Source organism: Peromyscus maniculatus, chromosome X, assembly GCF_049852395.1.
Source record: "Peromyscus maniculatus bairdii isolate BWxNUB_F1_BW_parent chromosome X, HU_Pman_BW_mat_3.1, whole genome shotgun sequence".
In the NCBI taxonomy this organism is placed as follows: Eukaryota; Metazoa; Chordata; class Mammalia; order Rodentia; family Cricetidae; genus Peromyscus; species Peromyscus maniculatus.
Genome location: NC_134875.1, coordinates 112,314,886 through 112,337,068, shown reverse-complemented (window position 1 = coordinate 112,337,068; position 22,183 = coordinate 112,314,886). Strand labels below are relative to the sequence as shown.

The 22,183-nt window shown below is 38.8% G+C and overlaps 1 protein-coding gene across 1 annotated transcript in view; it reads right to left on the bottom strand.

The window, feature by feature from the left end:
• The window catches only part of Map3k15 (mitogen-activated protein kinase kinase kinase 15), a 131,420-nt gene that overhangs the window by 81,014 nt on the left and 28,223 nt on the right, over positions 1 to 22,183 (bottom strand). The window contains exons 4-6 of the mRNA XM_006973268.4: positions 9,760 to 9,953; positions 6,393 to 6,561; positions 4,190 to 4,296 (exon numbers count right to left, since the gene is read on the bottom strand). Of these exons, the coding sequence (XP_006973330.3) occupies positions 4,190 to 4,296; positions 6,393 to 6,561; positions 9,760 to 9,953 (470 nt within the window). The remainder of the gene's footprint in view (positions 1 to 4,189; positions 4,297 to 6,392; positions 6,562 to 9,759; positions 9,954 to 22,183) is intronic.

The following is a 22,183-nucleotide window of genomic DNA, read 5'->3' as shown; positions in this document are numbered from 1 at the left end:
CTCCTCTGGTAGCATGCACAGCACCTTTTCACACTAGGAAAGCTATCCTGCAAGGATGGGGCTTCCAGATGAATAACAGCTTGATTTCTTCATGTTCTATGAATCAAGTATGTGGTATCATCAGAACAGGGTCTTGCCATCAAGATCTGTAGGGTAACCAATAGCACTGGCAATCACCTGTAATGTTGGGGGTCTATGGAACCTTACTGACCAGCAACTCCAAAAGAAGCAAACCATTCCTAGCAAGGCACTTTTTATTTGTTAGCCTATGGTATCTAGTAGAGTGACTCCATTTCAACTCCTTCTTTATTGAGTAAGTATACATGCACACATATATGTATATGTACACACACATATATACATGTATATATGTATCTATGCACACACACACACACACACACACACACACCCCTGATCCAGAAAGACATCCCAGTGGTGCAATAGTGTCATGAATATCATGGCAGTAACAACCACTTTCTGACTGGATTTAAGCTCTAGTTCAGAAGATGAAACTCATACTTGGGACCATTATCAGGCCCAAAACCTGTAGCCCTAGAGTGTAATCTACTATTATGCTACTAGATGAATATAATATTAAACAGATTCCTAGCAACATAACCACAGATTACTATATCTCTCAAACATCATCAGAGAAACTTCTATTTGTAGTGGATGGTGATTAACAAACACCCACAACTGATCAAGGTACAAAGAATAAAGACTGTGGAATACTTAGCCCTAAATGGAACATATATACTGAACCATCCTCCTCCAGAGGTCCCAGGATCACTGCAGAAGAGGGACAGAAAGAATGTATGAGCCAGAAGTCATGAATGACTGCAGGAAAGAGTGTTTTCTAGACATATCAGTGCAATTCCACATATGAACTCACAATGGTTGTGACAATATACACAAGACCTGTGCCAGTGCAAGTCAGACAAAATCTCAGCATGAAGAGGTGAGATGGGCACGGGGTCTCACCCCTACTCAAGGGGCCGTTAGCAACTGTTAATGTAAGGAGAGGGAGAGTCAGTTGTCTTTAAAAGTGTAGCCCCCAGTAGGCTGACTGCACAACCAGGAATATACAGGCATCACAAATTGGACTTGATGGTTTTTAAAAGTGGGGATACAAATTTGAGTGGGGAGGTAAGGGGTATATCTGGGGGTAGTTGGGAAAGGGGGATAAATATGATCAAAGTACAATGTACAAACTCCTGAAAGAATAAGGGGGAGGGAGGAAATCACTTGCCTCACACTTCCATCTGGTCTCTAACCCTGTACCATCGGTTGCAAGTGTAAGAGTGGCAGTGAACAAGCTTCAACTATGCAGATGATGCCAACATGCTAGGGCAGTGGTTCTCAACCTTTTTAATGCTGTGACCTAATATAGTTCCTCATGTCATGATGACTCTCAATGTTATTTCTGTTGCTACTTCATAACTGTAGTTTTGCTACTGTTATGAATCATAATGTAAATATCTGACATGCAGGATAGCTGATATACAACCCCTATGAAAGTCATTCAACCCCTCAAAGGGTTACGACCCACAGGTTGAGAACCACTGGTCTAGGGGATAACAAAAACCTATAAAATAGTTGGGTGCTCAGTTTAAAAGCAATTTCTAGAGCAGTGCTACTGTGCTAACAGCCTGGTTCACTCAAATCTATCCTGCTATCTATCAAGAGGAAAATTTAAATCTTACTTAAATCATTGGATTTGCAGGCTCTTTGCTACATCATTTTAGCTAATTTCCCTACTTTTGAGGCTTGCAGTCTCTAAGCAATACTTTCTAAGTTACACACACACATGCATGCATGCACACACATGCACACGTGCACATACACACTCATAGGAAAAAAAACCAACACTATCTATACTGGCTAGATTTTAGTCAACTTGATACAAGCTAGTCATTAAAGAGGAGGAATCCTCAATTGAGAAAATGCCTCCAGAAGATCAGGCTGTAGGCAAGCCTGTAGGGCATTTTTTCCACATTAACTGGTATTTATTCAACCTCCATATGCTAAATCATGCTCTAGGTACTAGGGTGAGGCATTGTGCATAACAAATACTGAATGTACATTAAATTTACAACATATAATTATAAGAGATTAAATTAGAATATATCTTATATAGCAGATATACAACACACACACATGGACATAGAGAACAAGATACAGGGTTCATTACATATGGATAAAGTGGGTTGCTATCTATTCAAACTTATATAGAAAAAGAAAATCAGAATGTTTTCTTAAAATTCTCAAAGACTTCTAAAAATTTGATGGCAGTGTAACAGGTGAAAGATTTTGGCATAGAACTATTAATAAGGTCTTTCATTAAAACCAAATCAGCTGCCATCTTCTTGTGGGAACTCACAAACCCTAGACCAACAGCTGTGGAGCCTACATAGGACTGAACTAGGCCATCTGCATGTGAGAGACAGCTTTGTAGCTTGGTCTGTTTGAGGGGCCCCTGGCAGTGGGACCAAGATCTGTCCCTGGTGCATGAGCTGGCTTTTTGGAGCCCATTCCCTATGGTGGGATGCTTTGCTCAGCCTTGATGCAGTGGTGAGGGGCTTGGACCTGCCTCAACTGAATGTACCAGGCTCTGTTGACTCCGCATGGGAGGCCTTACCCTTTTGGAGGAGTGGATGGCGAATAAGGGGGCATGAGGGGAGTGGTGGGAGGGGGGACTGTGGTTCATATGTAAAAATGAATAAAATTTTTTTGAAAATCTGATACCATGAGGGATTTGAGAAGGAAATTTTACCACTGACCACATAGCTCATCTTTCTCTTCATTGTACGGTATTGAACCCAGGGCATTTTCCTAATGAGTGATTTATGGGAGTGAGCCAGCCCACTGTGGATGGTGCCATCCCTGGGCTGGTAGTCCTAGGTTCTATAAGAAAGCAGGCTGAGTAAGCCATGAGGAGCAAGATAAGCAGCACCCCTCCATGGCCTCTGAATCAGCTTCTGCCTCCAGGTTCCTGCCCTGTTTGAGTTCTTGCCCTGACTTCCTTCCATGATTAAAAGTGATATGGAAGTGTAAGCCAACAAATGCTTTCCTCCCCAACCTGCTTTTTGGTCATGGCATTTCATTGTAGCGATAGAAAGCCTAGCTAAGACAGCACCTTTATCTATTGTACAACATCAATCTTACTGCTTCAGCTAGTCCTCCACAGCATAACATCAATACCTTTTTCTTTCTTCCTTTTTTTCTGAGACAGGGCTTCTTTGTGTAGCCCTGGCTGACCTGGAACAAGCTCTGTAGACCAGGCTGGGCTTGAACTCAGAGAAATTCACCTACCTCTGCCTAGAATGCAAGTGTGCCTGTGACTAGAGTGCTGGGATTAAAGGTATGTACCACCACCACCAAGCAATACCTTTTTCATGTATATAATCCCATCCTCTATGCTTAACCTTATATCCTGTACTTATATATACTGTATATAACCTTATATCCTGTACTTATATAGACTGTATATAACCTTATATCCTGTACTTATATAGACTGTATATAACCTTATATCCTGTACTTATATAGACTGTATATAACCTTATATCCTGTACTTGCCTTCACTTGCATCTTGTGTTCTGGTTGCACTGGCTATTACTTGGATGCACCTTGTGCAAAAAGAATTCTATGCTCACACTCCAGTCAAATGGAATGGTCTTTTACACTCCTCCACATCCTACCATCTCCCATCCATGATCTAATTCTTTAAAACTTACACCAGAAAATACAAAGAAGCTTTTCTATCCCTAAACAGAACAATTCTCTCCTTCTGTTGTACTTCTATATCACTTTGGACAAACCATTTATTAAACTGCATATCTCCCCAAGTTATTAGAATTTCTTTGTTTTTTGAAACAGAGTCTCACTATATAGCCCTGACTGGCCTGGAATTGTTATTTAGAACAGGATAGCCTGAACTCAGATATCTGCCTGCCTCTGCCTCCTAAGTGTAGGGAATAAAAATGTGTACCACCCCACCTGGCCCTATTAGGATTTTTTTACATGTCTGATCTCATAGAATATATGTTCCAAAGGCAAAGTACCTTGTGTATTTTCATACCTTTGGCAGTTAGCATATGACTTGGATCATATCTGATGAATACTGAAAAGACAACAGAAGACTATAACAGATCACATGTTCACAAACCCTACACTTAATCATTCTTACCTATTCAGTGCAAATGCATAGTGGAATTTAATGTTGTGCTGATCAGCCAAATCACATGTAGGCAGCATCTTCAGTGTTTCTACCAGCTTGACCATTGCATCATAGTCCTGTTGGCAAAAATTTCTCAAGAGTGTGAGAAAGAGGAAACAGTTCTTCATAGATTTTTCTCAATAGTTATAAACATAAGACAGACTCCAAATTTAAAGATAAACCTTTCCTTGCAGATAGTAGTTAGTGAAATTAATTGTAACCTTGACAAATACAGAGAAAAATATCAAAAAAGAAGATAAATGAGACAGAAGAGGAATTCCTGCTACCAGAGGACACACAAGGATCAATAAAAATTTTGTTAAATCCAAAAACAAAAGCACAAGTGAGCCTAGCAACAAGGAAAAAGATGTTATGTGTTGAGTGTGGGAGGGTTAATTCCAGCAGCAGAACTTTGTTAAAATGAGTTGGATAAATACACACAAGAAAACTTAGTCACTTTCCAATACAAATGGAGAAAACATCTTACTGCTTCCTATTTTGCCCAAATCAATCAAATTAGTCTAAGAATTTCTCAGCTGCAGCACTGTTGATATTCTAGACTTACATCTCTGCTCCAGGATGCTGTCCATGTATTGTTGGATGGATAGCTGCATCCCTACTAGAAGCCTCTAGTACCCCTGCCTTACACAATCAGTTTTGACAGGTAGAATGTCTCTGCAGACAATGCAAAATACCAACAAGCTGAGAACTACTATTCCAAATGCTGCATACATTACCCTAGGGTTTAAATTGCTACCATGTATGTCTCCACTAGGTTCCATTTTAGCAGTGCCACCAACAATTACCCATTTAGTCAGGCTTAGAATTACTAGTATTGGCCAATTCACTGCCAGCAAGTCAACAGAGATCTTCCCACAGAATCTGACACTTAGCTTTAGACTTTGATGCTACTGCCTCAGAAAAGAGAAGACAATATATCCCAGGAAACTTCCAGCTCTTCTTTGGGCTTAAGAGTTCTACCAATGAAAAATGAAGAACTGAAGGCATTCAGGAAGGGAAGGGTAGAAGCAAGCCAGCAACTAAAAAAAAAACACATTTCAAGAGCAGAGGTGTGGTGGCACACACCTATAATCACTGCATTGGGGAAGCAAAAGCAGGAGCATTGGGAGTTCAAAGTCATCTTCAGCTACATGGCAAGTTCAAGACTCAATGGGCTACATAAGACCCTGTCTCCAAATAACAGCAACAACAAAACCAAAATCAAAAAGAAATACTTCAAGAAAAGTCAATCACATTTTCTTGTTGCATAATACCACCTGTTATTAAAAGCAGGTAGCTGTATTTGTTTGTCACTCAGGCCACAGGATCCTTAGTAGCTGACTCTGTTCTTGGTCCAAACCATAAATAGATGTCTCTCTCCATCATTCAGATTTACACAATTGTGATCAACAACCTCTAGTGCAGCTTTGTAGTATTCTACAAGTAAAGCATATCATCCTTTGTGCCTCCAGAAGGAAGAGATGCAAGATACCCTTAAAACCAGTTCAATATTGAAGAGAAATACTCAGTTTCCCCCCAGGGTTCCACACCTTGTAACCTGGGTCTCAAAATTTTGCAGTAACTTCTGATGCCTATATTAGAATAAGCATCTGCTTCCCTAGTTCCTTAACATAGGCCAGCTACTACTACTCTCACTGAGGAGGGGTGGTAAAGAGAGAAAGACGTGACAAAGGCATAAAGGAAATGCTGAAGAAATGAAAACAAGGGCAATGGAGCTAGTCAGCCTCTGAATCTTAACTTTACCATGCTCTGTGAATCTGAGCAGGTTACTTCATTTCTCTGTGCCTCAAATCTCTTCATTTGTAAAATATAAATAAGAACAAACCTAAACCATGGGATTCAGAGGACTAATCAATCAGGATTTACAAAGGTTTGGAGCATTACCTAGAATAAAATACATGTAAAACAATAAATTCTTAGTTTCCTATTTTAAGCACAATGAGGGCTCTTGTTGGAGTGCTTACTCCAGCTCTAATATGACAAAACTACCTCTAAATAATCTACAATAGCCCATCACCAGGTCACATACCTATTTAGATAGAGCAGCTTCTTCATCACACTCTTAATGTAAGTAAGCATACTTTGTATGAGAAATTCCTTATGACAAAGAAAAGTCAAGCATATGCTAGCCTCACCTAAGTACACCTCATACCTGGATATCACGGTAGGACAGAAGTAAGTTAATGATAATGTCCGATGTCAGAACCTCAATATTATCCATGCGGAATTTGATCCGAGTCAACTCTTTTGCCAGTTCATCACCCTGGTATTTTTCTCTGGCTTTCCGGATGTCATTTAACAAGGTTTCTTTGTAATAAGCACTAGAGAAGAAAACAAAATCCCCTGATTATATACATGCATCGAAGACTCTCTTCAGTGCTCAAATGAGCATGGTTCTCAATAACATACCATGGACCTTGGCCATCCCTGAGTCTTCCTAAGCCAGTAAACATGATAATATCTACCTTTTTTGCATACTGAAGCAATAAACTAGTAGATGACAATAAAATTCAGCTTATTACAATCTTAAAAGTTATCTTCAAAGCTTAACTTTCTGATAGTCTAGATAATTTTCAATGCAACTCCCCAAGAATTATAGATATGCACACACACATGTACACACACTTGTACACACACACACACACACACACACACACACGGCATAAAGCAAGTTTACATGATTATTTAATTCCCCCCACTATCAACAAATTATCAAAAGCCAAACAATACTCCAAAAGACATAAAACCTAGGCAAATTCATTTTAAAAACATTTTCATCTACTAAGTGTTCCCAGTTAGTAGTCATGAAGCTGTTTCCAGGTGAAGGAGGATGGAAACTACTGGTGTGTCCAAGAGCAATCCAACAAGGGGTACAAAAAGGCCATACCAGGAAGATTACAGACAAAGACAACTGTACCTTCCACTCTTAGCTTTTCTTGTAATATTTTTCTGCAAAAATATTTTCCAATATAAAATAAAAAATTTCTCTCTTGTGAGCATCTAAACAAAAAGAGAGTTTTTACATACTCTCTTTTTGTTTACATTAAAGCAGTGTAAATCTACCCTGAAATGTCATCATAGCCTCTTGTACAGCCAATATTAATAAGTGGTACTTCATTTAAAATTTGAAAAACATTCTCATCTAGTGGTATAGAACCCAACTTACAATGATGACCATAGACGATTAAGTATCTTGTCCATTTTCCAAGTAATTTTAAATAGAGCCTGGGCATTACCAAGTGGTAATGCTATCAACCCATTGAAATTATATAATTGTAAAGAATAAATTTAAGCTTCTCACTTAGTAAAGAGTAAATCAACTTTAGAGAAAGAAAACGAACACAGATAAAATAAGAACAGCCGGGCGGTGGTGGCGCACGCCTTTAATCCCAGCACTCGGGAGGCAGAGCCAGGCGGATCTCTGTGAGTTCGAGGCCAGCCTGGGCTACCAAGTGAGCTCCAGGAAAGGCGCAAAGCTACGCAGAGAAACCCTGTCTCGAAAAACAAAAACAAAAACAAAAACAAAATAAGAACAAATATTACTTAGCCTGAATAATTATAAAGTGATGGCACATAAATGTGCACACAGTACATAGCCTGGTCCAATGCTCCTAATAAGACCTCAATTAACATTTAAAGAATAGAGTGATAGCCTACAGAAATGGTTCTGATATAAAAATACCAGTGCACTTCTTCCATTCTTTATTTCATTATTTGTCAACTTCCATTACACTAATGATGAGAAAATTAGTAGATTCTGCTAGTGTTTAAAACTGTTAACTGAATGAGTCATTAAATTGGGTGGCATTCATTGCCCATTCAGCAGGTTATAAAGGCATCAAAGCTATTAAGGTGTTATTAGTTTGGACTGACAAGTAAAAAGTTATACCTTAGTCTTGTTTTCAAGTGTAACTGAAAAATCACTTTAAAAAGAAAACATAATATGAACAGTAACTTTTATGTAAATGAAATTATGCCTGGCATGTTGGGGATATCAGATATGTAGTAAGTATGTAGCCATTTCTGCATCTAGTAATGAAGAAGGATGTTGCTAATCATTGTAGACTTGGAAATGATTTCTAAGTGCTTTCTAGCTTAAGACTCAAGATAGAGATAATAAACCTTCCAGAGTTGGTACTTGGGCTAAAAACTTACCTGCCATCCATGTTATAGAGGTTTTCAAACATAAGCACCATTAACCCTCGCATTAACAATCAACAGACACCAGTCATAGGACAGAGTTTTTGAGCCTTTGGAAATTAAAACAAATCCCCCTAAAGCTTGTTTTCCTCCTAATACATGAATTTATTGAATGAGGAAACAAACTTGAATCTATTTCTTACAAAGACATCTGATCCTTCTCTCAGATTCAAGCTATATACCTCTTTGTTAGACCTAAAAATATGCTATTAGGAGAGATTTCTCTCTAAACTTCACTAAAATTTTTCCTTTGAAGTAAGACAATAGCTATGAAGGTGTCAGAGAAACCCTTACTTGTTTTCTGTTGCTGCCATATGGGTTTCTAGACTTCTTTCCCACTAAAGTGTACATCCCAAGAAAAGGCAATAGGACAGAAAAGGTGAGAAGGCTATTAACAAGTGTGACTTTCATGCCAGTACTTTAACAGTAACCCTCCATGGTTCAGGGTGCCATGATCTGAGCCAAAGTATGACATGAGGTCCTTGACATTTCATTACAAGTCAGTTCTGCCAGTCCTTTGGATTTTCATTTGTTTTGGAAGAACAAATCCTTCTTATGACACAACTTACAGGAATAAATCCTTTAAATTGGCTGTGAGCAAAACAACAGGGATCCTCTGGTTAAGAATCATTTCCTGCCCTTAACTTTTCAACTAACAACACTGAAGGTACAGTTTATTTAGCTCTAAGGTTCAAAGAGGGGAAGTGACTTTTCCAAGGCTACCCAGCCGAGCAATCACCTAAGCCAGAATTCATACTCAATCCTGTCTGCCTCTGAGTGGACACCATACCCCATGACGTAAATCTACAGATAACATGTCACAGGACATCCTGAGGTCAGGTTGGCTGAAGCTTGACTCAATGCATGCTTATGACAAGAACTTAAGGTCAGAATGACCTTGCTCTGGCATTTTGAGAACCTGAATAACTGAGAGTATAAAATTATGTTCAGAAACTATCTGAAAACACAGAATCTTAGAGTTGAAAGAGATCATTAAAAGCAGTCACAGAGTTAACTTCCCTGTTTTATACAGGAGAAAGAGCATAGAGCAGAGGAGTCACATATCAGTGTCACATAGGGAACCATGACTAGCCCCAGGCCCAGTTAGGACCATGCTCTCTTCTCTTCTGGCTTCATCTCAGGAACTCAGGTTAGTGAGACACTAAGTAGGTAATGATGGATTCCAAAATGATTAAGTGGGTGGCCAGTGATCCCTATTCTCTGGACATCCTGGTCACTTCAAAGTATACCACCTCCCTGAAAGTGAAGGGAAAATTTCTGCAAGACTACCAGGATTTTTAGTGGCTGATGGAAATTACCATGAGGTCACACGGATGTCCTTAAGGAGGCTAGTGAACCTGTCCACCAGAGGCATACACAGTGGGCCCAGGATGGTGTCCCAGTTGGGCTGCATATACTCTGAGGCTCGTCTTTGGGCATCACTCTCGCAGCAAAAATAATCAGCACACGGTGTCACAGTGTAAGGGATGAAATAATAATTTCCACTAGATGCCTGGAAAAAAGAAACAAAAAGTATTTCAGAAAGCAAGTGATATAGAAGCACATCTCTGGCCCTGAACAGACAGACCTGATAGGACAGGGAAGGAGAAGATGCACAATATGAACAACACTTTGTGTGATTATCATTTCAAACCTATTAGGCTCACAACAGAAAACCACTCAATTTCAAAATCACTACCATCTGTGTATGCCTCTGAATTTCACTGGCAAAATGCTAAAGAGTTTTAAGTTTTAGAAACTATGTAAGTTCATTGCCTGTCCTCCAAACCGCAAGGAACTTGGACCCCTTGATAACCAAGGATTATCAAGTGGCATATTAGTTTATAGTGTAAATAAAAATCCACATTATTTGATGATTTAATACAGGTGCTATTAACTTTTGTGAATAAAAATGGTTTTGCAAGAAGCACACATTAATAAATATGACTACTTTCAAAGATTTTATGAAAAAATCTGTTGAAATTTTTCCAACAGTAAGCAACACTCATGTAAAGCAACATCTTTTGTTCTATAGAATAATTACAGTTGACTAAATCCTGATCCTTTGAAAAGCGTAAGCATTACCTCTAAAGGGTATAAACTCTGTATTCAATTTTTAGCACACGGAAGGCTAAAAATACATTCTTTATATGACATTCTTATAGTCAACCTTCTTTATAACTATAAATATATAAGCATGCAAATAAACTTGGCATACATATATAATTAAATAGGATGGAGACCAGTGGCCTGACTCTGGAAAACAGTCTTTTGAAAATACTGGAGGTTGTGCCAGGAAGAGTTTACTGAATTGTTGGACAAAGGGCTCCCATGGACCACCCCAAACATCACAGGAGATTACCAAGGATATTGGTTACTTTCCACAACCTGATAGGAAGGCCATGTTGCTGAAGACAACACTCACTTATGTCATCAAACATGGAGAAGTCAAGCTGATAGCCAACTAGAAACTTCATACTTTCTGACAAGCATTTATGCTGCTGGAAGTTACTCTGCATGGTAGCAGAGGAGTAAAGTAACCACCAGTGTCACCAAGCTAGAAACAATTGCAACCTACAATGTGACCAGCCTGCAAGATATACTGGTGTAATGGTGTCATAAATGTTATTGGAGTAACCAATCACTTTTTGATTGGATTTAAGTCTCACTCCATGATAGGGAGCCCACACCTGACACTGTTAAAGCGGCCAACAACTTGAGATTAGATTGGTCATGGACCTAGGGAAAAACCTACTAATGTTTTTCTGCTAAAGAAACTTAGCAATAAAATGACTCCTAATGACATACTACAATGCCCATAGATAAATGTATCACCCAACCCTCATCAGAGAAGATACTTTTTATAGCAGATGGGGACTACCACAGAGACCCACAACTGGACAATGTACAGAATGTGAGAGACTTTGGAGTACCCAGTCCTAAATGGATGTCTCTATCAAACTCCTCCCCTTAAGGCTTAGGGATACAGAAGAGGAGGCAGAAAGACTACAAGAGCCAGAGGTGGTAGATAACTCCTAGAAACAGTGACTTCCAGACACAACAGAACTGATACACATATGAACTTAGAGAAACTGTGGCATCATGCATAGGACCCAGAGAGGTTCAAGACAGACAGGGTATCCAAGCATTGAGAGGGTTCTGAACAAAAAGTAACACCCCTAACCAACTAGCTAATTTCCTTTTTGTTTGTTTTTTGTTTTTTGATTTTTCGAGACAGGGTTTCTCTGTGTAGCTTTGCGCCTTTTCCTGGAACTCACTTGGTAGCCCAGGCTGGCCTCGAACTCACAGAGATCCACCCCACCTGGCTCTGCCTCCCGAGTGCTGGGATTAAAGGCGTGAGTCACCACCGTCCGGCTAATTTTCTTTAGTAGTGCATCACTGGGTATATCAACCACACTCCATGGCAGGCCAATGTCCAGGAGTAATTGGCCACAACAAAATGAACTCCATGTGCTGTTTTGTGGTTTTCTTGCTTCGTTTTGTTTTGGGTTTTTTTAAATATGTAATTTATTTTTATTTTGTGTGCATTGGTATTTTGCCTGCATGTATGTCTGTGTGAGGGTGTCAGAAGCCCTGGAATTGGAGTCACACACAGTTGTGAGCTGTCATGTGGGTGCTGAGAATTGAACCTGGGTCCTCTGCAAGAGCAGCCAGTACTTTCAGCTGCTGAGCTTAGCTCTCCAGCCCCTCTTGTTTTGACATTTTGTTTTATTGATTTTTGTTTGGATTTTTTTTTTAGAAAGAGAGAAAGAAAGAACATGAAGTTGAGTGAGGAGGAAGGAGGGGAGATCTGGGAGGAGAAACATGATTTATATATGTACACACACACACACACACACACACACACACACACACACACATACACCTATGTGACATTAAGCAGGGGGGAAAGAAAATGCTGGAGGTTTATTTGAATGCAAATCCAACAGGAACTAAGACTAAGTAGGGCTGCTCAATAAGCTAATGCTATTCCAGATTCTGCTAGAAATATCTAGAAAGGAAACAGTCTCAGTGTTTTCTAGGTTAGTCTGATTACATTTAGACCATTGTCCCAGCTTCAAATCAGACTGACTGTCACCAAGGTGAACATAATGAATTTGAGACTAAATTTCATGAAGCCCATTCGGGTCTCAAACCTACTGTGTAGCTCAAGATGACCTTGAACTCCTGACCCTCATTTTCCTGCTTCCACTTCCCAACTCCTGATATTACTGGCATGTTCCATAGGCCCTTCATGTACTCAATCTTTTGTTTAAACTTTCAGAAAAAAAAACTAGCTTAAAAATTTAGACCTTCTTTGCCAATAGCCCATTAATTACGTTTGGTGGCCTATGCCTGTAATCTTAGCATTTTGGAGTTGGGGGGGGCACGCGGAGGGGGGATCAGAAGTTCAAGGTCATCCTCAGCGCTACAGGAAGTTTAAGGCTAACCTAAGACACATGGATACCCAGTCCCTGAAAAAAATTAAAACTTAAATTCCCATAGCTCAACTTGAATTTTGAAAGAATGTATATGGCACGAGGAACCATTCATCTGACTTTTTCCAATTTTTAAACTAAAGTAATAGAGGTATCCAGGAAGTTGGACATGGTGAAGATGAAACATCAGAAAGTACTTTTGTGGGCTTGGGGAGATGGTTCATTCAGTACAGTGCCTGCTGCACAAGCATCAGGACCTCAGTTGGGATCCACAACACCCAAAGCCAGACCTGGGGCTTGTCTATAATCTCAGTCCTGAAAGGCACGGATAGGCAGATCCCTAAAGCTGACTGGACAGCTAGCCTAGGTAAATAGATGGTCTCCAGGTTCAATGAGAAGCTGTCTTAAAAATGAGAAGAATAATTGAGGAAAAGAACTGACATCAACATCTGGTATTCATCTGCATGCACATATGCATATACCTACATAAACATGCATATATCACACAAAATAACTTTTAAAGTATACTATGTCCCAGTAGGGCATCAAATAAGGGACAAGACTTTTAAAATAAAACTAAATGTATTAATTATAGAGAAAATTGTCACAATATCATGATCTCAGATCAAGCAGAAAATGTGGGAAATTTTACAGGTTAGAAGTTTTCCTTCTGAATAAAATCTGCTTGATGAAAGTATAGGTCATATTCTTTTTTCTATTTTAATTTAAAATATAATTCCTCTGAAATTCTCTTTTTGCACCTTGTTGGGCCCTGTCATGCCACATTTTGAATCTTAAAATAGTCTGTTAAAAACAATTACTAATACTATCTCACTAAAACACATTTTAAACTAGGTGAGCTTTATCTTGGGGACTAGAGGATCGGTATTTTTGGCTTTGCAGAACTCCGAGTTGTGGTGGTATTCTAATTGTACTGAAATGTGATTTTGATTGTATGTTAATAAATAAAGTTGCCCGGGGGTCAGAGCTATTAGAGCCATAGACAGAGTGTGGCGGTGGTGGCACATGCCTTTAATCCCATAGATCTCTGTGTGTTCAGGGATACAGCCAGCATTGGAGACATATGCCTTTAAGACCTGGAGGGCTGTACTTACAGGCAGTGACGAGGCAGTCACGTGTTTGTGTTTACAACCAATGAGAAGGCAGAACAGAAAGACTATGTAAAGACATACACACAGGAAGTAGGTCTCTTTTGGAGAGCTAGGAGCACCGCAGGAGGAAGGGTAAGATTTTAGCTCTGAGCTCTGACCTCTTGGCTTTCTCTTTTACACTGGTTCTGTGTTTCTTATTTAGTAAGACAGTTGGATACATTCTACACTGAGTATCTGTTCCAATTACTGTACTTAGCTATGGGAATGTGGAAGCTGACAGGATACCATCCACAAACAGGAGCAGGGGCTATGAGCCAGTACAATTTTATGTATAAACACAAATTCAAATTTCTTATTTGTTCATGCCATGAATTAATTATTTCCAAATATTAAATTTTTTTAAACCATCCTTTGGTCTGGAGAGATGAATCAGTGATTAGGAACACTGACTGTTCTTGAAGAGGACCCAGGCTCAGGTCCCAGCACCCATGGCAGTTCATAACCATCTGTAACTCCAATTCTAGGAGATCCAACATCCTCTTCTGGCCTCTGTGGGCATCAGACATGCCACATACATACAGGCAAATACTCTTACACATAAAATAAAATATTTTTTAAGAATCCTTAGCTCAGAGGCCATACAAAAACAAGTAACAGGTCTAGCTTGTCTCAGACTAAGTCTTCAGATGCTCCATTAACCATGAAAATAAGTTTCTCTGAAAATAATTACCCTGCTGTGAAACAGCAACTGGAAACCATCCCTGAAGGTACTAGCTACTGGCTGACATTGAACCCCTCAAAACTAAAGTGCCAATATTACAAATAGAAGGGGCAAAAGTTCATGTGTGTGGATAATGACTGCAGAAGGGTGGCACATAACAACTTCACTATTATCAGGAATTGCCTGCACCCAGGGAATGAAAGACCCTTCCTTCCCTCTCTTGAATACTTCGAAGTTCTCAGAGATTAAATTGCTAAGCAAACTAAAGTTTCCGTGTGTTAAAGACAGTTTTTCCTCAACCATGCCAGAAAATCCATATTGCTAAAGAAAATTAAAGCCACTTGCATATTCAAAGTTTCAATGTTTTTTAAACTTAAACTGGTGGTTATGGTAAAGGCCTTTCAATTTCAGGCTGAAGGAGAAAAACTCCAAATGTATTGGTGAGGTATAGAAGGTAAAACGTTTGGAGAATTATAGTATATTTTAAGGGTATTTGTGTGCAAGCACCTTAGAGCCTACCTCCAGAAAAATCACTGTAACTGATTAAATTCCTGGTTGAAAACCATTTAAAGTTTCTGTAAAAGGTTGTAATGACATGTAACAAATGGAAAAATACCATTCAAGAAGCCTCACTAAATAGTGATAAGAAAAGCAAAATTCTGGAGCATCTAAGCCATAATCTTTTCAAGTGATAGAAATTTTACTCATAGTGTCACCAAGAAGATGAGATTCTCCCCAGCTCTGAGTCTAGGATGACACTATGTCCTGGTGTTGTAGGTGCTCTATTCCTATCAAGTATGATCAAAAGGAACAGAGCTTCCCCTTTTCCTTCAAGCACCTTCCCGCCTTTTTTAGGGCAGAAGCTCTATCCTAGGCAAAGAAGGAAAAAAAGACAAATACTATGTTCTGATTGTTTTTATCCCTGCTTATTCAGAAGGTGAAGATTCCATGCCAGGAGATACAAACTACCACCTTACCTCATGCATCACTGATAGGAACAGCATTAGCCCCCCAAAAGTAACTGCCTCCATTGCCTGCTCCAGAACATCAGTATAGTATAGTTCCTGAGGAAGAAGTGGCTGTAAGGACAGCTTCTCAATAAGGAGCTGACTTTATGTGTAATGCAACATGTGAAATTTCAAGTCTATGGACAATGTTAAGAAAGACAGAACTTGGTGGCAGGCAGCTAAGAGGAGCCTCACAGCGCTCCAACAGCAATGAATGAAAGGCAGATCCACTTTAAGTTTTTCAGAGAGCAAGTTAGAACAGACTTCAAGAGCTGGACTTGTGACTGAGGGCAGAGGAAAATGGTAGTAAATGCATGATAAATAATTCCAGATTGATGTTTAAATTTTAAAAGAACAGAAGGAACCTTTGGGCCTAGATTGTTCCAAATACTAGAGTTTGCAAACAGTAACAATGACGACGACGACGACGACGACGACGACGACGACGACGACGATCAAATTTTAAATTGCCTTTTGGCAGTGAAGGTGCTGTCCCCAGAAGACAGAAAAGCCAACTATCGTGAGAGTTGCCCAGGACTTTTGCCAATTAGTAGCAATTAGTATCCCAGCAGCTGAGGAGACCTGCAGATTTGGATGTAGATCTGCTCGACAGCTTACTTAGTTCACATGGTTTCCCTGATCCTGATTTAGTGTTGAACTTTATTCCTGTGAACAGCATATTAGGCTTTCTTCCCTGGCAAGTCAGACTGACTGAGATTGTATCTTTGCCTTCTTATCTAAACATCAGTTATGAGGACTTTTTCTCTGCCCTTGATCAGTATACAGCTTGTGAACAGCGTCTGGGAAAGTAGTGGTCCCTGGTTGTATAATTTGATTTCAGGATTTTGGACAAAAGGACCCAAGTGATTCTGATGTTTACAAAGTACCTATAAAACCCTGTACATACCTAGTTTAAATACCTCATAGTTTATCAACAAGCATAAAAAAGTGACTTACTAGAGAGTGAATGTGTTTGTGTGCATGCACATGTGTATGAAAACAAATTTATAAACGGGGGCACTTTGAAGAATGGAGAACACAGACCAGTTCAAACAGGTAGTGGCAGTGTCTTAGAAGCTAAGATTTTAGATGGTTAAAGACTTCAGCTCCTCCTACTTCTCTTTCTGTGGGGAGTAGAAGGAGTGGGTAGAGCTGTTTTAGTTGTTTGTGGTAGGCAGAGATAGTTTTTGTTCAGTCTTTGTTAGTGACAAACTTCAATTTTAAGAATAATATATTGACTTACTGAGTGCAAGTATTTGCATTTTGAGACAGAGTCCGAGACTCTGGATTGTTGACATGTTGAAAGTTTGCTCCCCTGCAGAGCAAAGGGAACCTCCTCAGTTTTCTGTCAATTTCATTTATTCATTATAGTAAACAGTGTGACTTGAGAGTAATGGTCTGGTATCTGGTCTGTGTTGTTAAGATCATTTGAGAAATAAATCTTACAATATTGAAGTACAGAATATAAAAATTTAAATATTGAATTAGGCAGTCAAAAACCAAAAAAAAAATGGTCATCTTAAAGATGGAAAATGTCCTTAGAGACAGCTTTTATTTCCTTATTTGTGTGATGATTAGTAAGCTGTATAGTACCCAAAGCATTTAAGAAATGTATCCTTTAGCTTTTTATTTAAAATAAACATTTGGGAGAAGTTACAAGGCACCCCTTCCCTCAATAGTAACCTACTCCTCTCTCCAGTGCACCTGGGGTTTTCTTTGCCCAGTAAATCTCAATGACAACCTTGCATAATGATTAAGTAGGATGGAGGCCAAAGTCTGCAAGCATAATTTAACTTGATCTATGTTCTCTTGTATTCTAGAGAACAACACTGGTTCTGACAGAACTGAATTCGTCATAGATGTTTTTCCCACACTGCTAATATTTGGGTGGAAGCCATTCTTTACATTTGATGGACAGTTTTCAGAAAACTTTATCAACAAGTGTACAAGAGTCATGTACATTTAGAACAGTGCCATTTTAAAACTAAACCTCAGAAATCTCAAAACCAGCAAAGAAAATGGGTTTGAAAGTATGGTGTGGAATTGCTTGTCAGACTCTGAAGAATACATGTTTCAGCTTTGGATTATAAGCCACATTTATGATTTTAAAATATATTTGAAATAAATTTATTAAAATAAAAAAGAACTGGACTTGAAGACCACTAGTATAAAAAGGGCCCACAAGTAATTATTTCAGACTGTGAAACATGTTATGCTTCAAGGAATCATCAAAACACAAGCAAGGGCCAGTGAGATTTCCACAAAGTTGCCCTCATACTTTCAAAAGGACAATAACACAGTTACTCCACACATATATTATCATTCTCTCCCTCTCTCTCTCCATCTCTCTTTAAAAAAAGCAATCAAGCAAACAAAAAAGTATAGATCCTACATGTAAAGCTTAGGGAACATCAAGGAAGGGGAGTAAATGATTGTAAGAGCCAGAGTGTCAGGAAGTGTGCTATGAAACATTCTCTCCTATGAATGGCTGTATAAAAATGACTGGAACAATAGCATTATCAATGGACATGTTAATGTGGAAGGGGGAAACTTTCCTGGAGTCCCACCCTTAGATAAAGAACTACAGGCAACTATTGACAAATAGGAGAATTAGCTTCTCCCAGGATGAGCTCCCTTATTGGTAGTCTAATGCAAAGTGGTCAGCCTTGAAATGATACATACACAAAGAGACTCAGCAGGTTGTATTCATATATATTTGTTCATATATATATGTATATGTATATATATATATGTATATATAAAACACAAATATAATCAAAGTAAAAGAAGCTATCAATTTGATAGTGGGGGGCATTGGAGGGGTTTGAGGGATAACGGTTTGCTAGAGGAGGGAAGTAATGTAATTCTATTTCAACTAAAAACATAAAAATATTCTAGACCAACTAGGGAGACTAACAACTGGATGTAACACCCACACAGCAAGATTCATCAGAAACATGACAGAGACAACAAAGGACAAGATAGTTCAAGAGCTCAGCTGCAACAGTCATTCAGGGAGAGATTAAAAATAAGTGGCCCTGCCCAAGGCTATACCCTTCAAGGAGCCACATTGAGAGTGGCACAATGCAGAGATATAGACTTCACTGTAGTCCAACGAAGCCACAAACTAATATGCAAGTTACAAAAGCAGCAGGTTCAGAGGTGTGTGTGTGGGATCAATAGACACTACTGCAACAATAAACTACCTTAAAATGTCCATTTTTTTTTTAGCAAAACACAAAAAATACACAAAGAAATAGGACAGGGTAAATCATAATACAGGGAAATGAAAAGGCAGCATTATCTGCCTTTGAAAGGACCTAAATATTGAACTTAGAAGACAATGACTTTTAAACAGCTATTATAAATGTTAAAAGAACTAAGGGAAACCGTGAAAGGGTAGAAAGCAGGAAGCAGAGAGGAGAAAATGGGGGCAGGAGGATTGACAAAGACAAATCACGTCTAAAAATACCATAATGAAACATATTTTTGTATGTTAATTAAAAATAAACAACCAGGGCCAGCCAGATGGTGCAGTGGGTAAAGCTGCCTCCTCAAAGCACTGACTACCTGAATTCAATCCTGGGACCTTCAGGGTGGAAGGAGAGAACCCATTCTTGCAAGTTGTCCTCTGACCTCACCACAGGTGCTACAACATGCACACCCATACATACAAAACAAACAAACAAGTAAATAAATGTTAAAAGTGTAAAGCAGAATTAAGCAAAGCCAAAAAGGGAAGGCATGATAATAATGTCTCAAATAGAGAGTATCTATAAACAGAAGTTATTGTAAAACAATAAAAAGAACCAAATGAGTATTCTGAAGTGGGAAAATTCAATCACCAAAATGAAAACTTCACTGGAGGAGGTCCAGGTAAGCAGACCTCAAGATAGAGTGATATCTCATTAATGCCACCTGAAGAACAGAGTAAAAGGGATGAGAACTATGTACAGAGTGTTAATCAAATGTGAGATAACATTAAATGAACCAGCATATACAACATATAATAGTGTCCAAGGGATAAAGAAACAGAAAAAAGTTCAAAGAAATAATTGTTGAAAATTTCCTAAATTTGATGAATAACATTAACTCTACATAACTAAGAAACTCAATGAATTTCAAGCAGTCTGAAGACAGAGGTCTAAACTCAGGCACACGATACACTGAATCTTGAAAGATCAGGTTGGAGAGATGGCTCAGTGGATAAGAGCCCTTGCTATTCGAACATGAGGAGCTGAGTTTAGACCCAGCACCCACATAAAAAGTCAGGCATGGCTACATACCTGTAAACCCAGTGCTGTTAGGGGCAGACAGGAAGATCACTGGCTGCTAGCCCAGCTCCAGGCTTAGTGATAGAGCCATTTTCAAAGACATAAGGCAGGGAGTAATAATAAGGCATCCTTGCATCCTCCTCTAGCCTCCATATGCACTTACACCTGCACACATATTTGCATATATACATACAAATCCTTACAAAGACAAAAGAGAAAATCTTGAAAGCAACAAGAAAAAATGACATGGATAAAGGAATTCCAGTAAGATAATATCTGACTTTTTATGAGAAACCATGAAGGTGTTGGGATGACATTCAATGTGCCAGGAAGGGCTAGAAAATGCATTTATAGGTATTGGCACACACCGATAACACTAGCACTTAAGAAGCAGCAGCAGGAGGACTGTACATTCAAGGCTATTCTGGGATACCTAACAAGTTCAAGGCCAGGTTGAGCTCCTTGGCTCTACCAAGTTTCAAAGAACCAAGGACTAAGGAAATTGTTCCGTGGTAGACTGTTTGCCTACTGTGTGATCTTTAGCACTGTAAAAATAAAATGTTGTGTGATGGCTTAATTTCTTCTCTTAACTGATTTAAAAATCAAATGCAGAAATATAATGTATTTGACAACAAGAACAAAATACATACAGGTGGGAATAAAGTTGTATTGGAATAAAGACAAGACACCAAATGGTAACCTGAATCCACAGATAAATGGAAAGAATCAAAAACGTCACAGAAAAAAAGAATACAATTCCTCCCTACCATAAACATATGTACATACACATCTACATTTTCTTATCATTTTCATTTAAAAGACATAATTAAGCCAGATATGGTGGTTCACTTCCATAATCCCAGCACCCAGGAGGCTGAAGCAGGAAGACTGCTGTGAATTGGGACCACATTAATAAATTTCAGGTTAGTCTGAGTAATGGTATGAGACACTACAGCAAAACAAAAGACATCAAAAATATTTATAAATATCACAATTAAATAATCCCAGGCCTCTGTAACATGGAGGCAGATTAAAGGCACAAAAACAGAATCTATTTATCTAGACTTCTGAAACAAACATTTCTGCTGAAATCTTGCTTCCCTTATTCCTTTAGCAAACCTATTCTCGAAAATAGCATAGGAGTAAACTTGGCTCTCGTCCTGCTGAAGTCCTGATAAGGTGTGAAAACAGCATTTTGACAAGCAGGATGTGTGCTATGACAGGTTCTTGCTCGAGAAGGCAGAGCCAATAGCAGCAGCGACCAGTGAAGGCTTCCCTGCAGCTAGGCGAGGGGCGGCGTTGGGAACAAATGTTTAGCTACTGTTAGAGAAAAATGAGAGGGAAGAGAGGAAATGCATGAACTCTGAAATCAGTTCAGTGAGTTTAATAAACAGGACTGAAGAGAAAGCAGGAATCTTAACACTTGGGAAGGTAAAAATACTTCCTTTGAGAAAATCTTTCAGAAACCATCCCAAAGTTTAAGAAATTTGTCAGAAAGAAATTGGAAGTAATGACTACATTTTTTAAAGTAATTCATGAACTCCAAATGAAAGTAGCCTTTTGAGTGTGCTGCTTTACTTCTTACAATGAGGAAGAGTGGGCCCCACACATCTTCAAATGACAGAACACATTCAGGCTTTTGTGGGTGGACAGAGAAGAAATTAAAGACAAAAACAATGATTAGCAGAGTATATGTTCAATAGTGAACCAGAATCAGTTATTTCAAACTTACAGTTATAAATGAAATAATCTCAAGAATCCAGCTCAATTAAAATAAATTTAACAAAAGCAGCTTAGTTTACTTCATGAAGAGGTATCGCAACTAGTATTCTGGTCACATTGATATGTAAATCTTATCCTAGATACTCTGTAAATATTCCTAAAGGGATGATTATGGCAGAGTGAGTGAGGTCAGGAGGCCAAGGAACAACCACTGGTTTTTGACATTGAGGGCTTAGGTCTGTCCTCTTAAGATTCTAGTTCCTAGACTAGAAAATGAATTTTTCAAATTTTTTCCATAAGTAAATATCAAACTGTGAACAGTGTCCTATACTAACACTTGGTTAAATACCAGGTTTTCAGAAGCACTCATTACAAAAGTTTACATAGTCTTAAATGTCATAACTTTTAATGCCTACCTAATACATTATCTTACTGTGTTACTTTCAGTTTGATTTGAAGATTTTTAAG